The following is a 27,262-nucleotide window of genomic DNA, read 5'->3' on the forward strand; positions in this document are numbered from 1 at the left end:
TCAATTCGCGTATGACGCGCGTGGAGTAATCACGACAATTACATTGTGCCTCATGCGTGCATTGGCTATGGCAAGTTATTGAAACTATTTTATTTTTTATTTTGCACTTTACCATAATTTTTATTTATTTATTGCTATTATTTTATTTATGTATTATGTATCGCAATATTAATTTTATTTATGTATTATGTTTCGGCAATATTTTTATCTAACATTGCAACAATCAATTTAATTTAAAGCCAAAATTCTGAAGCATAAACTTTAAACTGTGACTTTAATCTGATTGAAATAAATGGTCAAATGCTATTAGAAAATGTGAATAATTATGGAATAGTGTACCTGAATATAGAGACAGAGTTTATGGTAAATAAATTATGAATGTTCGCACGTCATCACACTTTTCGGTCGATCGATCGAGATTAAGAAAAGGGACGAAATAACTTGCCAGTGATAATACGGGGGCAGACGTGGATTGACGTTAGCACCTTGACGAACGAGGTCGTTTGTAGACACGGGCATTACAACGGCCCGGTCGATGAGCGGCGAAGGGATGCGTGGGGATAGTTTGCAGGCGGTGATTTAAAGGTCTATGGAGCGATGATGCCTTAAGATTACTTACTCGCCGGAACATAATTTCCCGGCTCCTGGCTGCATCTTCATGCCGTAATTTACGGAAACTCGCTGGCAACATGTTAAGAATGTCACTTCCTTCGCTATGGCACGCACGTGAGAAATTTTATTTGGAATAAAACAACCTTGATTTCCGTGAATTCTCTGAATTAGAATCTCTAGCGAAAATTAAAGATATTAATTCTTGTCAGTTTTTTGAATGTTTACCGTGCATGTCTAATTGATTAATTTATATTGAAGAAACTAATACGAGACATACAAAGAGGTAAAATAGGATTTGATTGGTCTCCCCCGTTTATTTTTATCCTTTTTATTTCATCTTTTATATTTCTTTGTAAAATTATTCCATCGATTATTTCTCTGCTGGCAAGCATTCCCTTTGTACAATCTCATGTTACGTCTGGCCTAAAATGGAATATTATATGCAACAGTGCCTGAAGCTTCAAAACTCCTTTTTTGATTAGGCAAACTTAATACGTCGGTTCTAACATTCCAGACCATTCAGCTATGTATCGGGTTGCACGATTCGCAATTATGCATTCATCGTGGTACCATGCGTTATTCAATGCGATATTGAATATCACGTTACCAAACAAAACATTGCGGAATATCGGGATTTCCTCGAGTAATTGGAAGGCTTGTTACCGAAACTATTACCGCGATCGCATTATAATTACACCCTCTGTGCTCAGTGCCGCGTTGCAGGTTTATCATAATTTCGTATACACCGTAAATAGGGAACCTGTTAATTGAACGTGACCGTTATTAACTTGCGACGCCATTAACTTTGCAATACCTTAATTATCCTTAATACTGATTACTTACTGTTTCACAAAAAGAGTCTTGAGTAAGTATATATTTCAATGTTTTGAAAATTCACACGCACAATCGCAGTTGATGGCATTTATTTTATCAAATTATCTTACAATGCTAACAATTATTTTAAAAAAATTCCAGATATTTTTAGTTTTAGAAATCTTCAGAGATATTTATTTTCGCAGATTTCCAATTTAGATATGTCTATAATTTCATTGAATTTCTGTTACAAATATTAGTAGCAATTTTCTATTGCGATATTCCTATCTCTATAAATCCTTGATTCCTTTATTAACTTTATGGAATCCGATTATAAATTTATTATACACGATTTCTCAATTTCTATCGATCATCCTTATATCTCATCCATAGACAAATTAATGATTCATCTGAGACGTTAAATATCAAATTAAGAAAGACGGAGAGTATACAATTTGCTAGTTGAGAAAGAGGCGAGAAAGGTGCGGGCGATAGAATGGCGTATCGAACTTTTGGCAACTCATAACTATCGACCGGTTGGAAGCTTGGATGGTGTCCAGCCTCGACAAGCGAGGGATACGGAAAACCCTTGATGAGGTCCCCGAGAGTCGACTTCACTCTTTCCCCTCCGATCGACTCTTCCATATCGAACCTGTCACCGGTTGCACGAACTCGGCGACCATTCGTGTCTATCATAGTTTCTTGTTGCTAGCCACATTGGGTATGATGACCCGAAGTGCGGAACTTTTCATTCGCTTGCTGCCAGAAAGTAGCGTTGTGGTTTGATAACTTTGTTATCTCTTTTTTTTTTCTGCGGCACATTGTGTGAAAATTTTGCGTCAGCTCAGTCGCAATGTGGACGAAAGTTTTTACAAATTTGTCAATAAATGTTCCTTAAAATAAGTTTACTGGCAAAGGACAGTACTAATAATAGATCTCCGAAAATAATATTTAGCTGACGTAAAAGAATGCTGTTAACGTATTTTTGGCTAGTGACGTAATCAGTTAATTTAATACCTTCGCTAAATACTAAACTAACCAAAATAATTCAATTTTCTGTTGCAGGATGTTGCTTCGTAACCTTTTACACCAGAAAAGCGGCTTTGGCAGCGCAGAACGCTCTTCATAATGTCAAAACCTTCAACGGGGTAAGTGACTAATAATTAATTAACCTGACGGTTTGGTTGCGATAAATATATACATACGTGAATTTATTAAAGCTTTAAATAAGAAATAGAACTAACTTAATAAAATTGACAACAAATTTTTAATTTTTAATTAAAACTTCGTAAATTATTTCTAACAGTAAATTAATTCTAAATACAAATAATAAATTCTACATGAATTTATTACGAAGAACTGCTGCAGTGATTATTTTGTTATTTGAGTAAATATTATAAAACATTCGTTATGAAATTACAATGTCCGCGTATTATGGACATGCGCGATGGCTTCGCGAGGATTATCTTTCAAACCAAGCGCAAGTTTAGTCACCTCTGATCACAAATCACGGTTGTTGCTGCATGTATCAACATTGTTGTCGATAGAAATGTTTAGATAGCTTCAACGTATGCCGAGTACCGAATCAATTGCCAGACGCATCCGCTTAGCCGAATAATGAACGTTTACGCAGATAATTATCCGAGTGCCGATGATTGACCGAATAATGAATATTAATATGGTTGATCGTTCGAATAAATTATTCAAATCAATGTGGCGGTTCGATGAATCTTCGAGTAATCATCAATATAAGCGAACGTTCCGTCGTAAACAACGTCTATTTATGTTATTGAGATCATATCTTTTGATTCCTTTCGCAATCACGGAATGAAATAATAAAATTGCTGCAATTTTATGAAGTTATCGAAAATCGAAGGATATTATTGCTTTGAAATCTTAATTACGTAATAAATGCAAAATTATAAATATTACCAACGGAAAAAGCATATCTGTAATTGTCATTATGTTATTTTTAGTTCCCATCGGTTTTATGTGCGATAAAAACAACTATTAAAATTGCCAAAAAAAGACTCGTAAGTAAATGAATGCAAAATTGCATGTTTGTACTTAAATGATCGTCATTTATCATTAAAATGCTATTAAGAGCTGGTAATAATTTGTAAAGCTAGGAAATTTATGCACGGTATCAACTGCAAAATGAGGGCTGGAGTTTAACAAAATCTGAGATTAAAAATAGCGATTTTAAATGAAACTATGTACAGGATGACCGTGGTATATACGAAATGAGGAAATTTGAACAATCTTCTCGTCAGCGCTAATTGATTTAACTGGAGCAAGGATTAGAGAAAATTTCGAATGACGCATTTTTAAGCTTCTCTCTCTCTCTCTCTCTCTCTCTCTCTCTCTCAAATATTCAAGGCTGCAATGGGAGGCTCCATTATGAAGCTCCCAATCCTCTTTTCGATTCGAGATAACGCCGTCCGCGTCCGCTTGGAAAAATATTCCGTCAGAAAAGCAGCTTTCCTTTCTTCGGGTTTGGCGTCCCGTCGATTACAGGCGACCGGGGGCCGAAGATATCGTTGGAAGTGAGCCCGCACGATAATTACAGTTTCCCTGGAAACTTTCGATGCAATTACGAGACGTCATTATGAGCATTTAACCGAGCAGGCCTGGCAATTCCGCCCTTCCTATCCTCCCCGCTCCCGGCCTGTGACTCTCATACACGCGTGCTTATGCCTGAATTTACGAGAATAATTATTATCGATCGAAAGAGCGAAAGGGCGTGTTGAATGTGCGACGATCCCTGCAAAGCCGCGTGCGGATCGTTAATAATGCTCGATATGTTAAATGTGGCTCAACCGCAATAAATTGCATCAATTACATATGATGTTTCATTATATTAAATCTATGAAAATCTTCCTTTCTATTAGCAACATGAATTTAACAATGTACAGCAGTTGTTCCTTTAATTATGTATTTATGTAAATTGTACATATTATACTTTCTAATAGTCTCTCCATGTAATTTATTTAAATCTATTACCATTAGCATAATCTTTTTGTTACTTTAATAAAAAATTTTTATTATTGCAAATTTCATTACACCGCTTTATAGCTTTCAGCATGATTTCTGTGATTACTCTTAATTTACTTTTACATTAATTACTTAACTCAACATTTGTATTTTTTTATAAAATAAAAGTATTAAATATATTCATTAAATAATTTATTAATTACGAGAATAATAAATCATTTCAATTTAGGAATTAAAACTTTTGTATGACCTACCGCGAATGTGTATCTGAAATTCGTACATACTTCGCATATTAAATTCATTTTTTGCACGCGTGTAGCATTGAACTTGCGAATAATTTGACGTCGTGCCGTATTGTAAAATATATTCAAGAAAAAAAAAAGCTTCATTGACCTATTGAGCGAAGCGAAACAACAAGCTTTTCTTACGCATCGTGCGGCGGCAGCATCATCTTGGCGTCGCTTCAGGCATCTATTCTTCTGCAAGAATGACTAATCCACACAGTCATATTTAGGTTTAGTGAACCCACACGTACCCGAGCTCAATATATCGCGGACACGTACGAATCATATGGCCTATATGTACTTTTATGAGTTATGGCGCAATAAATAGTTGAGAAAAATCGAAATAAAATTTTATTTTAAATAAATAAAATTTTTAAAAAGTATAATAATGAGAATAAGATTAAGACTTATACAAATTGGTATAAATAGAGCCTCGAAATTCATTAAAATTTACTTTTTTATTTTTCTTATTCTTAAAAAAAAACAAGTATTTTTTCCCATTCAAGTATTGTGGTTACAATACAATAGCTGCAAATGTACAATAACTGCACTGTCATAGTTAAAATTGCTCAGAAACTGACATTGCACTATTTCCGCCGCGCATAATGTCGTAATGTTTTTATAATGTACTCTTTTTGTAAATTTCTTTTTTGTTTTTTAAACTAAATTGCGATTGTATACTACTTAAATTTTCCAACAGATGTTTTCTTCTAACATTAGCGCAATGTAATACATATATAATTCTAAGTTCTAATGTAAGTACATAATATTGTAGATACGTAAAGAACATAGCACCATTATTAAATTTAAACCTTGAAATAATGAAGAAAACAAGAAGAAGGAGCACTTATTAAGCCATAAAAGATGTACAAAGGATAATGTTGGAAGTGATAATTTATTTATTATCCGACTCGTTCCGTTTACTCCATGCTTTGTACATCAAAATACTCCTTACCGGTCTACTCACGAAAGTAAAAAACGACGGGCTTCAACGATCTTTCTCGCTTGCAAAGAAGGTCGCGTGCCATGAAAGAGACCAAATCTGAGACTCTTATGCCGGCTGTTAATTAAGGAGATTAAATAGCCGGAAGTCAAGCAGTCGCTCTTCGAGAAGCGTGCGCGCGACGGCAATGCTCAATCGGGGATAGAGTGATAGAAAAGAAAGTAGGAGGTCTCTCTGATGTAGAGAAAGGGAGAAAAAAAGAGAAACGCTAATAAAGAAGTGGAACGTTTTTGAACGCATAAAAAAGAAGGAAAGGCAAGAGAGAGGGAGGAGGGGGCAGTGAAAATGGAGAGGAAGGGGAAGGAAGAGGAAGAGAAAAGATGAATTGCAGAACGACGTTTTCGCAATGAAAAGGGTTGACTGAGTATAAGTGGGTAGCTGAAAGGAGCAAGAGTCGAAAAAGGCGGCGGAAAACGAGGAGGACGCTCAGGGGGGTTGCAAACTTCGGATGAGAGGGGGAGAGGGGAGGTAAGGAGACGAAGAGGGTAGCAGCGGTGCAGGCGGGTAGGGTAGAAGATGGAGAGGGGGCGGGGGAGGCGAATAGAGAACGGCTTGTGCATTTGAAGGAGTTTAGCTTTTCTCGTATCAGATTTCGTTTCCACGAGTGGCGTCGAGTTGAGAGGTCTGTGTTGGCTCGGAGAAATGACTCGAGAGCCCCCGAAACCTTTCCCCTCTCCTTTCTCTTTCTCCCTCATTCTCTTTCTCTTCCCACCGCCCGGCTTCTTTAGTCACCCTTTTACAACCTTTCCACCCTGTACCGAGTGCACCAATGCGTTTCAACGCTACCCTTAGGTATTTGGTGCCCAACGACGGATTTACTTCGCACAGGAACCAATGGGATATCCTGTCGTTCCACACGCACGATTCGCGCAGATCGATTTCTAGTATTGCGACATAGTTTCAGGTACATGTACATACACATACACAATGGTTTACAATTTAGAACTAAACATATCTATCTAGCGTAGCGCTTAAAATTGTGTTCATATATCACATCGTGCATAGACTATAGCTCGAATACCATATCGCGTTTGTAAAAAAAAACATGTTTTATTATTTATTGTAAAAATCCTCGTCTATTTTTTTGTTCTCTCAATGTCAAATCTATTTCGTATATCGCCAAAATTCGTTAAAAAAATATTGCGTACCTTTCCGTTGCCAGTGAAAGTTTCATGCGTGTAAATCATGCGTCGCACGAGGAAAAAAAAAGTATTCGCGTCTATAATTGAAATAGCGGAGTATCCCGTGGCGATTTTGCGGCAAAGAAGGGGGAGGAGCGCGCGTCTGGCTCGTAGCCGCGAAATTGGCGGAAAACCGTGGCGAATTTACAAGCGTGCATACCGCCCTCGCAACAATGCGTAATATTATTAAAGCGCGGCGGGACGAGAGATATTGGAGCGTTAGTAGGCGAGATACAAATGGAAAATGAAACCATTATACGCTTCGGTACGATCGATAAATGCGCGAAAATGGCGGACAGAAAATTCCTCATAATCGATCGGGTTAATCATTCTTTTGGAAGATCTGCGTAATGCGAAATTTAAGAAAGAGAAATAACACTTAAGAATGAAATATACTCCAGTTTTCACATAGACGTGTGAAGAGTGAAACGACTTCTTTAAAATATGTCAGTTACATTTGAGAGAATGAACGTCATTTATATTTAAATATGTTAAATTTTATATCTAATGCATTTCTTACACCAATTTTACATTCTGGATTTCATCCAATTTACTGAAGGAAATGTCGACGTGAAATTAAATTATCAATGAAATTCGAAAAAATGCTTCTATAAAATTTTAATAGATTGAAGAAGTCATTGGAAAAATGTCACAAATACTAAAGCTTTCAAATGCAATGTGTTAACGTAGGTAAAAATGTGGAAAATATATAATTGTTTAATTAACATAACAAATATAATTACAGAGTTTTTAAATATTTACATAAAAATAACATGCATTAAAATACATATTTGGTCAGCTAAATAGTACTTTCTATTAATTTCTATAAATATTGGAAATGGCCTTTGCCTCCAAAGAATCTTCTAAATAAAAAATAAGGTGGCAGGCGCTATCGAGATCAGGATGAAAAAATGAAAAAAGACATCTAGGTCGGTGGCGGAAACGAAAGTAGCCTTCCTTCCTTATTCGACGCCGTCCAGTCTCGTATCCGTAGAGAGTTCTAAAATATTCAGGATAACCCTGAAGTCAGTTGGCCGGACATTAACGATCAATATCGATGGAATGTCTACTGAATGTCTGGTGAAATTCGAAATGCACCGGCTATGTTGGCTTTGAAAGAGCCGGCCGGGAGGAGGAGGACAAAGAGGAAGCAAGAGGGAAATTCGATAAACCGCTATGACACACTCGATAATTCACGTTAATAATACAGTCCATTCGCTCGATCGCACATATGCAGATATATGCATGATGCGTGCACAGCTGTATTGTCGCGATAACGCGATGAGTCACGCCGTGACACTTTCCGTAAAATAACGATAATCGATGCAGCCTTTGCGCGAGCATTGCGGTGGGTTCGCTTATTTCGCGACACCTGCCGTGTCGATTTCGGCTAGGCAATCTTCGAATATCGATATCGTGTACTGTATATTATTTCGCGAAAAGAAATTAAATTGGATAATCTTATATTGATCTATCAAATCAAGCGATGAAAAATAAATGAAAAAATGATATGATTGTGTAGTCACCTTGTTCTTTACAAAATTTTTATCAAGATTTTACTTCATCACGTACAACTCAAAGTAATCTTATCATTTATCATTGCAATACAATGACTATGAGAAATTGAAGATTAACTACCGTATATTATCAATCGTGACTATCATATGTATAACAAAATGAAATTTTATTATTTTTTTTTTATATAGTTCTCTCTCTCTCTCTCTCTCTCTCTCTCTCTTGATAAAAAATTGATACTTTCAAAATCAATTTATATATAAAAATTTATAGTAAAATCAATTTATAAAATTTCTTATGTAATATTATGTGAGGCTATAAAATCAATTTTAATTTTAAATAAATCCACTTTATTGTTATTCATATAACAAAATGTATACAATATTTATATATATGATAAGATATACATATAATTTTCTTTTTACATAATACATAAGAAATATTGGCTTATAAAAAATTGAATTTATTAAATATTATTTTATATGTATAAAAATTGTTAATTTTTAATTGATATTGTAAATTATACTAGAGAGATTATACGATATTTAGGTGAACTAAAAATTGAGCGTTTTTTGCAATTAAAAGTTACTAGTGCAAATTTCAGATAACGAAAAACATATCCCACGTATTAACGAATATTAAGCATAAATTATCATCCAATTTTAGTTAATAAACAACGGCAATTTAATCGTCAGTTTTTGATTTATTGACACATGGATTTCATCGGATATGCGATTTAATGAAGCACGACTGTCGGGCTATTAAATCGGACGTTTACTGTATGCAATCGATATATTTCAATTGGAATAATGTGACTTTGTGGCTATGGTACAAGCAGGACAGACCTAAGTATTGGCGAATGCCCAGCAGGTGGCCAAAAATAAATCACCGATGTTCGTAAAGTGACGGGGACATAGACTGGTTCTGTCTTTTTTTTTGTTGCTTGATGCCTTAAAGATGAAAGAGAAGAGCAAGAAAGACGATGGCACGCGAGCGAAAGAAGGCTTGACCCATATTTCCGCCTTAAATAACACTAATGGTTTCAGTCAGTCGGTTTCGCAATCGTTGTTACCCATCATGCATTTCTGTGCCAAGAAATCGATTTTCACTATCGACTGACATCTGCTGTCGGACGTTTACTAGTACAAAACCATGTAAATATTTAACTCAGTTCTAACCGAATTTTGAATTGGGGCTTAATTTAAAAAAATCATTCGCATTGAAAATCAAAAAGTTGTAGTGAAGTGTGGTGAATTGTAAATTTCCATCCGTTGTCATTTAGAAATGTGTAATTGCAAAATTGTCACGACTGCGAAATCTGCAACTGAAAGAAAATTCGATAATCTAAAAGCGTGAATTTTGTTGAAAAAAAAATGAATACTCTTTGTTGCCATATATGCATGATACTATCATACCTTGGCATTCTCTCTCTCTTTCTCTCTCTCTCTCTCTCTCTCTCTCTCTGCACGAGTTTAATTAATTAAAAACACAATCAGAAATTTTATTACGTATCACACAAGTCCAAAAATGTATAGCGATAATGAATTGATCTGGTCGCTCAGTAATCCGGAGGAAAATTGAATCGTAAAACGTACTAAGCTGCATCCAGAACAAAGATACGTGAGATGCGTAAATTGCGAAAAAGTCGTAAACTGAATAATTAACTCCTCCGCTGCTGCTCTTTATGTCTTTCCGTCGCGTTCGGTCGCGCCTTGGAGATAAAACTAGAAAAGCACAAGAGTTATGGCGGGCCGAGCGTGTATAATTTGTCGCCAATTAAACGGTTTATCTCCCGTGCCTTTTCTCTCATTTTTTTCGATCGCAGTTCTTTCTGCGACGCCGCGCCGAACGCAATTGTCGGCACAGAAAAACGGAGTCATCGACCGTCTGGTGGCGGGCGCGAAGAACCGGAAGCGCTTCCACTTCGCAGCGGCAAATGTCGTAATCGCATAACGACATCGTATGATTCTCCGAGGCGCTAACGAACACCCTCTATACTCCGGCCCTCGTCCTGCCATTACCCTGTGCACGCTGCAGTAACAAAAAATAATGGACGTCATTATCGGTCCGAGATAATGGTCGCGGATGAAGAGGAGAAAGAGCAGGAGAAGGAGGAGAAGGACGAAAAGCGAAACGACGATCGACGGATGGATGTGGGGAAAAAAGAAAATGCCGATCGGCGAAAACGCCCATGCCAACGACAATCGCGCTGTTCCTGGGATCGTTTCGATTTTTTGCTAGATTGCATTCGAGCTCGTCACGAAATTCTCGCTTAACACCGAATTGGGCGAGGAAAAGGAAAACGTCTGCGATTTTCAGAATTAGAGATGTATTAGGATAAAGTATAGGCTGTCTATTAATTATATATAATCATTACAAACATAGTGTCTAGACTACAAACTTAAAAATGATACAAACTTAAGAAGAAAAATTATTCAATTATTTATTTAAATATTTAATTTAAGCATTATTTTTTAATAAATAATAAGGAGGATAATAGAATGGATAATAGATCAAATATATACTATTCATACTTTATACTCGTTTTTGCGACATATTTAATTAATGCATTATGTTTTATTGTATTATCGCAAATTACCGTGATATGCAAATTTTTTTTTTTTTTTTTTTTCTTAAACATACACTTAAAACATTTCAGATATGACAATTACATTCTTAAAACGTAGGAATATTGAAAAATAGCAAGAGAAAGTAGAAATATAAGAAAGAATAGTACTTATCTTTCAAGCTTTTAAAATTTAAAGCATTATCTTGCGCAAGAAATAAATACATGTGTCACGTTGCAATCTAATTTCCGATAACAATTTTCATTCCATCAAATAACTTGCACCACACCCAATTCCTGCACCGGCGAAACAGGAAAAATTATACGTTTAAGAGTTGATTGTCGGTATTTATCACGGAAGGTGGCAACGAGTTGCACTCGGCATTCTGGCGGCGGGATTGCAAGACGACGGTAGCGTGAACTTTCGCGAGTTGGTCGGCAGGCGGTCTAACGAGTGTGAGGAAAAAAAAATAAATAAAACGCGAAAAGCAACGAAAGAAGAAACGCGGAAGAATTCGATTTGCGTCGCGGTGCTATGCGGGCAGCAACAGCGGGCTCGATTATCGTCACGAAAACGTCGCGCGGCCGCGCGCGTGCGGCCGCGGGCTAAATTGCGTCCCATTTCTCAGCAACTTTTTCAATTTGTCGCGGCTCGGGCAACTAATTACCGGCCAAAATGACTTTTGCCTCGCTGCGAACGGTGGCTTTAGCATCCACGATAGCAGCGACGGTGACGACGGTGGCGGCAACGGCGAGCAGGCAGCGCGGCGCGGCGTCGATGTCGATGTCGATGTCGCGGCATGCCGGCCCGACCGATTTTTCGAATACGCGATCGTCAGGCTTGCTATGACGTATTGCGTGACATGACCACGTGCGAATGGCACATTTGATGCGAAATCAATGAGACAGAAAGAGAGAGAGAGAGAGAGAGAGAAAGGAACCACCCCCTGCGAAGCGACAGTTTGATTACGTCTATACTCGGACTTGGCGAGGCCGCGAGCGAATTGAACGGGAGATTTTAACCCGGACCGGTACGGCGATAACGCTCGCAGGTGCCGTAACTGTTATCAGTGGAGTCGTTAAATGCGTGGTATTGACGTGCTCGCTTTTTGGAGATTAACGTTTCGCAGTATCGATTTGTTCAAAGCCGACGCTCGTGGGGAAGTTTGTTGATTGCTCGTTACACCAGTGCGAATTGAAAAGAGATGAATGAGAATAACAGAAATGTTCCCTAAAAATGAAATATGCGAATATTCTAGTTGAGATAGTTTTAAATAATTTTTCCAAAACAGGGTTTGCTTATACATTATTACGTTTTAATGCAAATTTAGGAGATACTTTCGGTATTCTCAAAAGTGCACTGTATATAGATGCGATGATATTTATCTTTGCGCGCTGTTACAATTGTAATTTTGTACTGATTTCTATATGTTCTGTTATTTTCAATGGAATTTCTCTGATACAATTTTATACAAATTGGTTTATTGAGAATATTATCGAAAAATATTTGTTTGAACGTAAGGATTTTTTTTTTTTTTTTTTTTTTTTCATTAAATTATTTATCACTAAACATTGGTGATATTGACTAGAGAAATTTTGAGAAAAAAAGAAAAAATATCGTTTTAATTTAAACATTTTATAAATGAATGTATAGAATAATTAGAGATATAATAAGTTTGTCTTATTTTTAGAACTTTTTTAACATTTTTAATTCATTTCGGAATAAATTCCTGTGTATCTCGGATTTGATAATAAATGTTTAATTTTCTTACCATCAGCAGTTTAAAGATTAAAATTTTTATTGATATAAAAACACATGTAAAAACACAAAATTAATATTAGATTTTTATTTTTTATGTATAATAATTTTATTAGATAAATCAGTTATAAGAAATAAAAGTACGAGCTAAAACTCTTTTTTTCTGTTCAATTTATTTCACTATTCAATGGTCTAATATTTGGTCTTACAATTTTTAAAAATAAATGACTTAATTATATCAAAACGTTATAATCAAGAAATCAAAATGTATAAAAAACAGTCCATGTACGGGGATATTTTAGTGATTTGAAAAATAGTATCCTACTGTAAGCATTAATTCAAGCCCGATATCGATGTCGAGGAAGTTTGACATTTTTATCTGTCCAATTGTCCATTTCGATATCACCATTGATAAATTGTAAGGAGCAAAAATTCCGTCCCATTTCCTTCGAGATGATTTTTCATTGTGAAAGATTTGTTGTGCCTGGCACGAGATGAACGTCCGTTCTGTCGCGTTGCGTCTCCATGCCAAGCTGGACCGCGAGATTTCTTCGCACAAATAGAAAGGAGAGAACCGGCACTCCCGCTAGGCTTTACGTCGTGTAATCTTGGGCTGAGTGACACGAAGACAGCAAGTACCGGATAAATTTGCTGGAAAGAAATTGGAAAAAAGAAGAAGACTCCGTGTAAGAGAAGAGAAGGGAGAGGTACACACGTGTCTCTGCGTATGAGAATGAACTGGAAACGCGGATAAACCTGAGATACTTTAAGGAAAAAGAATTGGAGGAAGAAATATATATGTCTCTCTCTGTAAATCTCCTCTACTAAAATTAATCTCCTAAAACTGCAAGAAGTACATTAAAATAACAGACGTAAAGTTGCAAATCGAGGAGCCTAATTCATCCCCAAGAAATTGTTTTGACAGATATATTTAGTGGCGAATAAGTGTAATGTTCTTTTAAAAAATTAGTTGATATCAATGATTTTTCGAAGAAATTTTTGAACCAATATATTTAAATGTGCTGCAAATTTCATTCCATTTTGTTATCATCATAGAATTTGGCATATATTTTTTTGGCGGTGGAGGGGGGGAAGAGATCAGAATCGAAATTGTAGTCTATACGTCAATTCCCAAGCCAATTATGAAATTCAACAATTATTTGGGCTAATTATAGGAATAATCCAGTATGATTATTGAATATTATCGTACACTTCAGATAATTGTATCAGTAATTTATGGCATCGTAGCGATATATAATGGCTACAACAATATAACTGATAATTTTATTTTATTCGTTCTCGTTGACGAATGAAGAGCACTTTACCGACAATTGTTGTTTTTACAGCGGGTTTTTATTTTCCTCGGAAATGGCGGCAACAGCACTCCGCTTCCTTTTGTTAGAATTGAATGTAATTTCATAGAAGACACTCTGTTCTTCCTCCTCGATCGATCTCTTAGTTCGCAACTAGGTCAGCAACTTCTCTATATAGCGCTCGTGTTACGCACATGTAGCAACACGATACAGATAGAAACACGTTAATTTAATTATATATCCGCGGTAAAACAAATACTACTGCGGTTGATTTTGCCCCGATGATTTGCAATTAAGTTTTAACAAAAAAATCACGAGGCATATAAAAAGCATTTCTAGAATTTATTCTTTAAGATTTCAATCAATTTTACATACGTGCATGTGTACACATGCGTATGCATTCAATGGAGACTTAATTATAGAGTTTAATTATATTTTAATATTAAAACGGAAGAACGCTGGCGGAGCTTCAAATACGTAAAAACAGTGAAATATTTGCTTAACTTTTAATTGATTTCGGCATCAACTCTGCAGGCATTTAAATTAAAGTTTAATTATGAAAATATTTAAAATTAAAACTTAAAAAGAAGATGGCAAAATAATTTCCCTCGCAGTTCCTTTAGCTAGCACTCGCTCGCAGAGTCGCTGTTACAGGGCGTAACGTTTCCTTAATTAAACATTATCAATGAATTGCAGAATTAATCATAACCGGACTCTTATATCTGCTATCTCAAGATGAGATTTTCGCGAAAATCTCTAATGACCATGAAATCCGCGTAAGCCGCGGCAAATCGAAAACACAGAACGTCCGTATGGAAGTATACTACAAACTCCACGATGACAAATGAAACGCTTAAGTCGGATGCAAATGGAAATACACGGGGGATGAAATCGCTTCAGGAGGGGGATTACTTCCGCGCTTATTCGGCGGAAGGAGTGGGGGCGAGTACCCGCGAGCGAGCACAATTCCCCGCAAAAATCTGATTCCGAAACAATTAGTCATACGGCGATCCACGAATAACCGATTTGTCTCGCGACGGGCGCGCACCGTTTGTACGTGTGTATGTGCGAGTGCGCGTCTGTATACGTTTCCGTCTACCTCTTTGTGACCTCAATCCAATTCCCGGGGGATATTATAACGCGGTGTATTATCCCGAGTCATCGAATATTCCCGCCGACCACGAAGACCGATCCCCGCTCGCTCGGAGCGACAACGAAAATAAAGAAATAGTGATCTCCCGTGACACGGTGAGACAAATCTTTCTTCCTACCTGGCAGTCGCGCGCCCGCGGATCAGCCTCACTCCCCCTCCCCTGTTCCCCCTCCCTGTCTCCCCGACAGGAAACTTTCAATTTCCGGATATATCGTTCTTGGGCAGCGATCGAGTACGCGCGATACAACAATGTCGGCTTTATTGAGCGCTCCTCCTTGAGCCTGCGGGCAATCGATCCTTTTTTTTTCTCTCTTTCTCGTGAAAATCGCTCGATCTCTAACTTTTCGATCTCGACATGAACGCCAGACATCCTGTTTATTTTACATATATCCGTACAGTCTTCTTTATTATGCTAAATTTATTTGCTTAGCCATAATATGTTTCTTGATAAGGTATCAACGTATAATCGGGCTGTAAGAAAGAGTCAAGAAAACTGGAATATAAATTTCCTCACGATAAGTTATGATACTACAGTTTCTAGTCCGTGATATCTTGTGTGCATCATGTTCTACATTATATACGTAACGTGCAGCGTGTGCGATATGATGCGCGTGAAATCGGAGGGAAAGGAGGGTGTAAAATTGAATAAACATGGAATAAAATGCCTGCTTGATAAAATGCTCAGTCAATGTTTATCCGACAAAATTTTTAACATAACACATCCGTTGAAAAAAAATATTTCCTACTAAATGTTTCGTTGTTTAATACTTTGAGTGCCAGGTGTATCCAATTGGATGCCTATATGTGAGTTAAAAGCGCCACTGTATCAATTTTAATATTAATTTAATACACATTTCCTACTTATCATCCGTATATAAATCGAGAACACTTTGCATTGATTTCGTACTGTATATTGTAAATTCTGGAGACCTATCGACTTTATTAAAAATATATTTTATTGGATAATTTATTTTAATGTAAAAAATTTACTTAACAAAATTTATAAAATTACATTACATAAAAAATAATTGTGTGGTGTCAAAGAATTGTGACCGATTTGAAAATCACAAAAATCCGTGAGCCAATCAAAAGCAGCAATATTGTATAAATATTTACTTTTACGTCATCCGACTTCGCTGTTTGTACCTATGCACGTATCTCTAACCTGGTTTATTCTCGATAAAGCTGCATGTATCGGTTGTACGTACGAATGATGAGGATTATTACGGATGAGATCTCAAGTTCCAAACCCACCGACAATTGAAACGAATTTAATTCTGTTTATTCAGCAGAGAACAGCCATAGCAACAAATAATCAGCTTTTAATAGGATGACCCAATTGCTTAAAACGTTATCAAGAATATTAAGCAAATCTATTATACAGAGAAACTTTATCATCTTTTTTAACTCAGACGATCAAATATTTTGTTTAACTTGTGTTGACTCAATAGTCATAATTAGCATCCGAGATGGAATGTTAGAAATTAGCTTCACTTGACCGATCGGCGATAAATCAACGCATAATGATCGAAATGTAAATTTTTACACGTGTTTTGTATTTAGATTCTGCGATATCTCAGTTTCATTCTCTGCAGCAATTCCTAATTGCCAAAAGAATCACAACAATTTTAGATTTACCGTAATGTGCTATCTAATACTATTTGTACTTAATATACAAATCTTTCGTACTTTCGACAGTATTCTTTACTCTATTTGCTGATTCTATATCGCTTCACGAATCGCTTCTCATCGGGCGGTCGAAACTCTCCGATCGCGGGAAGCAAACAGAAAAAGGTAGATAGGGGAAGGCAACGGCACATCGCACACGCCGCCGTAAAGATATTTCGTGGACAGTGAAAAAGCGCACGTTTAGGAGATCGGGAATGGCGAAAGAAAGGCGCGAGGGGTTGATCCGCCGGAATGGGACACCAGAGGGATGACCCGATGGCGCTCGGGGACATACAGGCAGAGGGCGTGTTGCCAACTGCAGTTTCGCAGCAGCGTTCTTCAAATCGATTCCCATTTCCCTGAGAAATGCAGCACGCTGACGGAAACGCCCGCCCATGCTGGATAGAATCGCGGAATGGAAATTGATAGCGCGAGCGCGAAACGAGCCGGCGCTCGCTCCTGCGAAAGTCATCGCGAAGGTAATCAATTGCAATTGTACTCTGCAAGCGAAAGATTGCGACTCGTGAACTTCTTGAGTTTTGGTTTAAGAGTCACGAGAATGAAGTGACGTACAACGCGATCCCCGCAATACACATGTACATGTACTTACGAAAAAAAAGAAGAGGAGAAGAAAGATGGAACTAAAAATACTGGTGATAAATAGAGAAAGAGTGAGAGAGCAAAATTAACGAACACGAGCAAACAAATAACGAATGATTAAGTAAATGCGATATTTAATTGAAACTTTCTTGGACGTGCCGCGCGCCTTTCGAGTGAATCAGATCGAATACGACGCGACGTGGCGAGCACATTTCTCGAATTTAAAAAATTCTTATTCGATACTCATCGATCACTTTGCTCAGTTATTAATTTAATACTATATCTGAAATTGTTAATTTTAAATCAAATTTTAATTTAAAAGTATTTGACCTAGCAAGAAGATTGTTGCAACGCGCAATGTTACAATCCCGAAATGACTCGTGCGTACGCAAATCCCCATGTCGAAGGGAAGGAGGAAAGCCACAGAGCTTTGTTTAAACGTTCCGCCGAGAATGTCCCTTCGCGCGCCGGATGGTCGTGTCTAGATCGCTGACGAAAACCGGCCGATCGTACAATGCTGGAGTAAATCTGTAGCAAGTAAACAGACGTCAGTCACGCATAAATGATTACGCGTCGCTCGCGCGAAACGCGTGCACACACCCACGCGTATCAATCACCGCCCGGTTTACCGAATGCCGGCTTGCCAAGTAATTTAATCACTTTTAGTGCCCCATTGGTATTCTGGAAAATTCGGGCAATCGACTGCAACGCGCGCCAATCGTTGGACGTTAAATTATATACCTCATACTTATAATTGCGGATAGGGAGATTAGCGTTGTTGTCGAAATTCGAAGGGAAACAGCCAACGCTTTAATTTTTAATTTTGCTCGACTCGGCGATTGTGTCAAAATTACATTTGTGGCAAAATATCACGTTATATCTGGAATATCGGTCGACAACATATTTATTTCAAGAGTGACAATTTTATAAGTTTTATGGACAGTATTTAACAAAGAAAACTTCGATCTCTTAATATCCATAATCCCCCATCCCTCTAAAAATTTTATATTCAGGTTACTAAGAATTCTTATATTTATTTCAGTTTTGTTGTAATCAAATAATGCGATATATACAGATACACAAAGATTAACCTTAATTTTGTTCAATTTGATCTATTATCGCTTAAAAGTGTGAAAGTAACGTCATTATTACAAATATGAAAATTCAAAAGATCGATTCAAAAGAAAAAAAATTATGAAGTCTTTTTAAATTTCAGATTTCCACAAAAGGGAAGCGATTCTAGCAGTTGCTATTAAAAACGATAGCCGATATTTCAAACGAGATAATTATTCACGTACTACACGAATAGGCCGGTCATTGTAAATGTAGGAGTTGATAAAAACGTTCCACGCACGACAAAAACCGATAGGAAATCCGGAAAATCCGCTGCAACGAATTCGATTGCACGCGTCACTCGTTGCACATTAAATTATAGCTCGTAACTATTTTCTCTGCATTTTCTATGAAAAGTGGAGACCATATTTTTTTTATTTCCCTCACGGAAGACATAAAGCTTTTATTATACCTACAATTTTCTGGAACACTTCCCTTTGACTGGCTATAGGCACCAAGATTTACGCGACGTACGTCAGAATAGAACTTTGTTCAAAGATTTGTGACTGAGAACCGTGCCAATTTTGTAGATGACTTGCTGCGCGAAACTCCGTAGCGCGTAAAAAAACTCTCGAAATTAAATAAATAAAGATAAAATTATTCCCGAAATGAATGTTATTCGAAGAATATCGATATTCAAGAACGCTGTCCTTTAAAAATAATATTTATTTTAAAGAGAGTAAAAATAATAAATTTTATACTATAAATAAATAAGTTCTACGCTATATTTGTATTTCAGATGGTTTTATTACACCGTACTTTATTTTAGATTTGGATTTCATTCTGCGATGTCTGAAGTAAACGGATTTATACTCGAAATATATCATCTGCAGGTATCATTTAATTTCCGTTCATTCAATACGAAGAAGAGAGAGAGAGATAGACAGACAGACAGACATAGAGCGAGTAAAGTGGCAAAAACCAAATGTGTACCAACGGATCGATCCATCGAATTTACCAACTGCTCGACAAAACGGGTGCATTCTCTAATTTTTCATGAAAAGACGTCAGACATCCCCCGGTCTTTCCGGGGACTGGCGACTCGACGAAAGCCGGCGACACGCGCGACGGAAATGAAGACGAGATCGTATGCCGAGATAAGTCGCGAAAACTCTCAAAAACTCACGGTCACGCCAAGTGCTGAAAGAGGCTTCCCTCCCCGAAGAAAGCCACGTAACGGAAATTGAATGACGACGCGTCGTTTACAACTCGCGCCGGAAACCGTCGGTGTTCGTCCCGGGGTCTCCGGTTGTGATAACGATGACGTCGCTGCGTCGCGCGTCGTGTTGCGATAAAAATTTATGCATTCCCTGCGACTGGCGGTGAAATACGTCTGTGCGATGGCGGCGCATAAAATGTGATAATGTATCGTTTCCCGTACGTGTATTGGTGCACTTAGTCGCTCATAAATAGCGCGTCGGTCTTCAAAATTATTTGAGAAGCATTTTGGTAAAATCTCACAGGTAATAATTATTATTAACATAATAGGAATGAGAGAATTTGATTATCGAGATGTATTAAAATGATACGATGGCTTTTAAGCGAATAGCCAAATGATATGACTCCTTTTATGTAAATGTCAATATATATATTTATTAATTAATATTATTGACCCCAGTTTTAGCAATTAAATTTTAATCTTTATGCTTATAATCTAGTTGATGGTAATATTTAACCGGACAATTTGATTGATTATTCAGTAGGTATTTAAATTACTGTTTATAAATAAAGTCTGGCAAATGTTTAAATAAATCTCCGTTTTACAAATGCATATATTTATGTTTTCCAATAAACGTGCTGTGTATGATTTATCGTGTATTTTGGCCGAAAATCGTTTTTGTTATTTGTTACAACGGGATATTTATTTTGTGCTATATATAACGCGCGTGAGGCTGCAAAGGGTTAAAAGACCACTTTTTTGCAAAATGCCTGAATTGATGATCTATAATCTATATTGATGTTTATCTACATCTCCTCGGCAGGTTACATTACCGAACAACCATTATTCATAAATTTTGATAGGCATGTTTGCTCCTATCATAACATCTACCAACATTTCATTCTTTTTTATTCCAGTACGCCACGACACCGGTCCTCTCGTATTTCATTCCTCCCTTCATTGAGAACGTTGGTTTTGTCCCTTGTCGACTCACTCATTCTTGGTCAAAAAAATAGTCCCTATTACTTGTTAATAAAGAAAATTAATGTTCCGCCGCAGCATTCCGACGTACAGCAAAGAAAGGAACCTACCCTCACTGTCCGCTAAACACTCGAGATAATATTACCATAATTCTGTTTCAAACGATTGTGTTACGAAACGTATTCATAAATTTATTGGATAAGTTCGTTTTAAGCAGTCGATCTTTCCTATACAATTCTATATTTTATTTTTCTTCTTATCGTCAATACCGATAATGATGGCTAAATTTCTATTTTTGTAAAACAACTGTAAGGAGTTGCAATTTTACTAACAGGCAGATATTTTAGACATTTACTTATTAGACATTTACAAAGTCTTTCATGTATTTTTGATGAACATATTTATTAGAACGGAGCACAAATTGTTTCTTTTTTTATTCAAGAATATTCATAAGCCATGTTCGCTTTTATACAGCATATACCTTATTTCTCTTTATCAATCGCACGTGCTGCAGTAAGACATCAACTCGATTTTCTTTTGATTCTCGATTTTTACAAGACAACAACAATCGAGTCAATTATAATACATATAATTTTCATTGTCACAATTGTGGTTTACTTGATAAATCTGACTAATTTTGACATTAACTTAATTTTTTGTATTTTTCTAAAAATAAAACTGTAAGAATACGAAGAACCAGGCGAAATGCGATTGAAGATAAATGACGTTGACGAAACCGATCCTGAGAGAACCGGAATTATCAAACGCTATAAATTTGATGAGCATGTTTGCTCTCGTCGCGCAAAATCGACCAGAAATTGATCCTTTCTCACTCCCGGCTTTCTCTCTGCCACCGCGCCACCGGCGCTCTCGTATTTCATGTTTCCCTTCATTGAGAACATCGGTTTCGCCGTGTCGCGGCGCCCACCCTTCGCCAAGCGTCGGTTCGCGCGCGGATGCACGTGGCGGCCGCATTTTTTTCTCCCCGCCGCGTCGCGTCGTCGCTAAAATCCATGCAGATTTTTCACGAGGCTCTCTTCGCCGCGCGCGCCATCGGGAAAAAAAAGCATCCCTCTGGCCAGCCACTCTTTCCTCCCCCGCCGTCCTCTCTCTCTCTCGCCGTGGCCTTTTTTCATTCTGTCGACGCTGCCCGACGTGGCGGTACGTGAAACGAATTTATAACTGGCGATACGACGGCCGAGCCCTTGAGTCGAATACGTCGATTTTAATACCCGCTACCTACGCCGCGCGCATCCCAGCCATCCCGCCTACGCGCCCTTGTCACTTTCGGGGCAACCCCTCGAATGTCAAAGCGCACCCTGGCCGATCGGCTTTTACCGTGTGGATATTGAATTTATACCGCACAGTCGAGAGATCTGGTGGGAAATATGCGGGCAGGGATGAACAAAAGCGAATTTTTCTTGATCGAGAGTACTATCGCCATTGCCGATAGTATTCAGAGTTGACAATTTTGTATTTTGCAGTGTGTATATATGGGAGATTTTCCGTGCGTTAGATAAAAAAAAAAAGGTACGGAGTTATAAATATTTCTTTGTGTCTTCATATTGCCGGATAGTATGTATGAGTGCGTGTGCGAATCTATCTATGCGCGAATATCTAAAGTCGTGAAAGGCAACAAACGTTGCATTCGCAAAATATCAAACAAATAAAATATTTGATTCTGATAGAATTGAACTTTCTAAAAACATGCAGTGAATATGCATGACTTTTTATATAGAAAATTGTAAATGAAAAAAAATATTGTGTATATATATATAGGTATATATATATATATTCTTTTGAACTTTCAACTACAGTATTATTTGCAAAATTTCTTGACAACCATCTCGAATATATATGTACAATTAGAATATAGTTAAATATTTTTAAATTTTTTTTACAAGACATTAAATTAAATTTTTTTAATAAAAAGAATTGATATGCTTATAAAAAAATCCTTACAGGCAATAGATACACAATTTATTATTGTGCATTGTTGAAATAAAACTCGACTATTGCATAGAGGATACAGATTGAAACTGTATAAATATGAAACATATGAAACCGCACTTGTGCGCGTCGCACACTCCAGATTCAATAAAATATTCCTACGAAATAACAATTTTCAATGAAAGCAGATGAATAATTTGGAACAATATAACATTTTCAGTATTAATCTTTATCGAAAATGCAAAATGATAAAGACTTTTGTAAAAACGTATCAACTAACAGAAAATATTTATTTTTGTAAATGTCGAGTATCTCTTGCTCTCTTTTAATTGCGACTATATACATCTTTGGTTACGAAATTTTATATCATAAACATTCAAACATCTCAGGAAATATGAATCCATTATACAAATATCACAAGTATTCCCATTTTGATACGATCGAACAAGCCACGAAGATTAAAAGTCGCGAAAGTCAGCAAGTGGCGAAAGTGCGAAAGTGTCACTTTTTGTAATTTCGTCGACGATTAAAACATAGGAAGGAGAGAGTGGTGTCGAGATGGGTGGTAGAATTTGCGCGACTCAAGGTGAAGACAGGAGAGGCCAAAGGGAAGGAGAGGACTGGAGTAGGTCGGGTGTGAAGGCGCGTCCCTCTTAAAGCGTGACGACGCGGATAAGAGAGGATGGCGCAACTTTAAATCTAGTCGTCACGCCGTCCCCCATCCTCGCACGAAGATTATAAAAATTACCCTTCGCCGGCCTCACAATGGGGTCGAGATTAAAAGTCACGAAGCCAGAGTCAGCAGGCAGAGTCGCGACGCGCACGGCACTGTTCCGGCAGGAGAGCGGAACTGCTACTTTCGTAGTCCGGACGCGGCTGAGCGAAGAAGGATAAAGGAGCTTCGACGTATCCTGGAAATGAGTGAGACGCGAGAATACGTAAGCAGAGGTATAACTTTAAATCGAGTCCTCGCCCTCCGCCCTCCTTTCGAGACGGGAGAGGTACATGCCACAAACTGTTGAAACCGAATAATTCCACTTTATCTTCAATACTTAAAAAAATATATATATATCAATGTAAGAAGTAGAACATAACAATAATTGTTATGAATATACAAATAAAGTGTTATTAAATAATTTTGAAAGGAATGAAGAAATGGAGCGTATTTGATAAGCCAGAAGTTGGAAAAGAATACAAATTATTAATGAGATCTTATTATCCAGAGAACTTTCAGTATATTATTTCTAATAAGAATGCAAGAGTTTTGATTAATTGTTATAATAATCAAAATTATAAATAAATTCATGTAATTTAATATGATAAATATTTCAAATCACTACCAAAAAATGAGATATCTCGGTAAGTAAAATTACAAAACAAATTAATTAATACATTTTTTGCATAAGAGAAAAGCTTTGATTAATGATTCATAACGATTATTTTTTACAATAAAAATATTTTTGGTATTGATTAAATAATGATAACTTCATTTTATAAATTCCATTATGATATAAAACAGTTACGTACTACGATCTAATATATATTGTAATCCATTGCGAGTACTCAGAGTCTCTATTGATATGGCCGGATTAAAATTTAGCAAGATAAAAGGTTCGGGGTCTCCGATTTATGATGTGGAAAAAGAATTTCTACGAAAGAAAACTTGCACTTCCTAAATGAGGATGAACGCCGGGAGAAATTCACGAGTGTAACTCCAACTAGTGCCGGCTCCTTCTTTTGCGCGAAAACTGTTGAACTTCATTTCTTGGGAAGAGTCTAGATTAAAAATTGAGAATTGTGCAGTCCGTCAGGAGGAGATTGCACGTTCGGAAGACTGGAAGCCGATTATGCTTCACCTATTCCAGATATTTTATTATTCCAAGGATATCAACGTTTCGAGGAACATTTAGATTCCGTGGGATCTCATTTAATTTCTTCGCCAGATCTCGCGGTATCGCTCCACACTTTTACCAAATTTCTCATCGATGTTCTCGGTGTTTCTCGCCAAAACTGGCGCTTCTCGAATTACCGGAGGAAGGGGGAAGCCTCTATAAAAATCCCGTCGAGAAGACGGAGTCTATCCTCGCCAACGGATCAAACCATCCGTCGACTTTAAAAGCGGGATTGCTATGCACGAAATTACCGAATCGGCCGCAATATAAAGGTACGATGCGGAAAGCACTAAACCTAAACGCGCCACGCGCTTAGCATAGATATGAATTTCAAGCTGGCTCTCACAGTGCGATACGAGAAATTCTTTCGCGTCCGGAGTATCGAGGAGATTCGCAAATAGAATATTCTAAACTCACCCGCAACAAGATAGCGCGCACCCTCGGACGGGATGCATCGTCTTATCCTCGGACAGAATACTTTTTACACAGTATTTTTCACGATATCAGAAACCATTTTGTAGATTCTGATAATTCATCTCGATGAAATCAGATTTACGTCAGATTAATCTCTATACACTTTTCCTCTAGATATCTTTTTAATGTCAATTGTTTCTAAATATAAGTTCCGTGAATTTAGGCGATTATAACCATCAGACTAAAACATTCACGGAGATTCAAAGATAGTTTACAGATGTGAATAGTTATACTGGCTTTCGGTATGAACGTTCCGCTCGTTGATTTAAGAGGCCGGTTAGCAGGCATTTCTCCAAGCTGCATCGTCGACCAATCCAAGGCTCTATTTATGAGCATGTAAAATACTCTTGATTTGTTGGATCATTTAATTTACATTGCCAGCCATTGCCGTAAATCAACGGGAAATTTTATTATGACACATCTTGAACAAATCAACGTATTTGTTATCTGACTTTTTATCTTTCAATTTGCGAACAACCATGAAAATTAAATTACTGCGTTGTATGTTAATATTTTGAAAGAACTTTTGGGAAGGAAATGTGTGTGTATACGGTAATTATATTATAAAATTTGATCAATATTTTAGAGTTTTTAAAATATCTTAATAAAGCATAAATTAATTAATGTAATGTAAAACAATTAGAAAAGAATTCTAAAGATACATATTATATTTACAGCTCAACCCGCACAACTGAAACAAATTAAGACTATGAGAAAGTTATTGTTAAAAGTATTACAGTTCTCTAATCAGAAATTCCATAAGAATTATTTTAAATCATGAATACTTGCCGAGAGTTTCAATTTTCACAAATTAATGTGTATTTTTTAAATTAAATGTTAGTTTGACGTCAAAACTTGAAAACGTCAGCTTTTTCAATAAAATAGTTTACTTTAAAATATCGAAGCTGCTTGCATAGTATTGTACTCCGTTATGTCTCGTATCGGTAAAGTATACTAGCTCACTGCTCTATATAGCGAATCTGGTGCCTCCAGATTGCATCATCGTTGTGGTATATGGGTCGTTAGTCGATGCGCATAATCTTCGATCGCAATCGCGGCTGGTGGGCCGATTATACCTGGCTTGGCGTATCGATCCCGCTGGTCGATACGGATATCGAATTCGAATCTTGGGATGATCCTTCCCGGCACAGACGGTTGCGAGATAGAACCGGAGGCACAATTGCCAGCAACCCAGTTTCGGGAATGAATGGCAAATGAGCGCCAGAGTTCTCAGCGAACACGGGGTATTCCACGAGAGAAGTCCTAACCCTTTCGCTACTAAAAACGATCGTAACTGCCCGACGGATTACGTCAAATGCAAGGAATTATGAAAATGACCGTCTATGGAATTAGGCTGACTATGAACGTGACTGTCTATGGAAATTCATAATTATTATAATAATGAAGATATGTTAAGGTTCTATATAATTTAATAAAAACGAGATTTAGAGCATTCGAGAATACATATATATGACGTAAATAGCTATAATGTGATACAAATAAATACCTATATATAATCAATTTATATGTATTGAATTATCAAGAATTGTAATCGTAGTTTCAGCTAGAAGTGAAAGTTTCTGACATTAAAGGTTTGTGCAACTGAGAGTTTACGAAATAAAGAAACCACGAAGAACTAAGAATCGGAAACGAGTAATACGAATGAATAAAGTGCAACAAGTAAATATAAAGAACAAAGAGAGAAATAATATTTTATTATAATTAAACTTCTTTCTTCAGAATAAGTTAATAATATGTTATTTTTTAAGAATTAACTGTCGACTTTTTGTAAATATTTCTAATAAACACGTCAATCTTTTCGTCGATTATTTTTAGCCACGGTATCTTTCGTCATTCTGAAACGTTATGATGACATGGTTGCTCGTCTTTAATCGATTAGCAACGGCGTGTTGACGGAGTATACTTCTTACTTCTTGCGTTTCTCGCAATACCATGAGTCATTCATTATGATCGGCAAGCACATCGAGGATCACTCGGACGTTTCCATCGAGCTTTCTCATCGCCGCCAGAACTTAGTGACGGCGTTAAATTTAACGAGTCCAATAATTAAATTAAAAATAAGGAGTTCGAAAGTGGCTTAGACCGTAACACTTTGTTCATCGCTCTCGCTGAAGTATAAGTTGCTGCGATCGATATAATTCGAGCGTCGTAAAAACTGATGGGCTTATTTCTCCGGCATGCAATAACCATCATAATAAATGGAAATGCTAG

The 27,262-nt window shown here is 37.0% G+C and overlaps 1 protein-coding gene across 13 annotated transcripts in view; it reads left to right on the top strand.

Annotated features, from left to right (window-relative positions):
- Positions 1-27,262, top strand: part of LOC105456209 (CUGBP Elav-like family member 1) — a 431,768-nt gene that overhangs the window by 335,862 nt on the left and 68,644 nt on the right. For all 13 annotated transcript variants that reach the window (XM_011700080.1, XM_011700081.1, XM_011700082.1 and 10 more), the window contains one exon: positions 2,491-2,573. In XM_011700080.1, the coding sequence (XP_011698382.1) occupies positions 2,491-2,573 (83 nt within the window). The remainder of the gene's footprint in view (positions 1-2,490; positions 2,574-27,262) is intronic.

This window comes from Wasmannia auropunctata, unplaced genomic scaffold (assembly GCF_000956235.1).
Source record: "Wasmannia auropunctata unplaced genomic scaffold, wasmannia.A_1.0 LD335737.1, whole genome shotgun sequence".
Classification (NCBI taxonomy): Eukaryota; Metazoa; Arthropoda; class Insecta; order Hymenoptera; family Formicidae; genus Wasmannia; species Wasmannia auropunctata.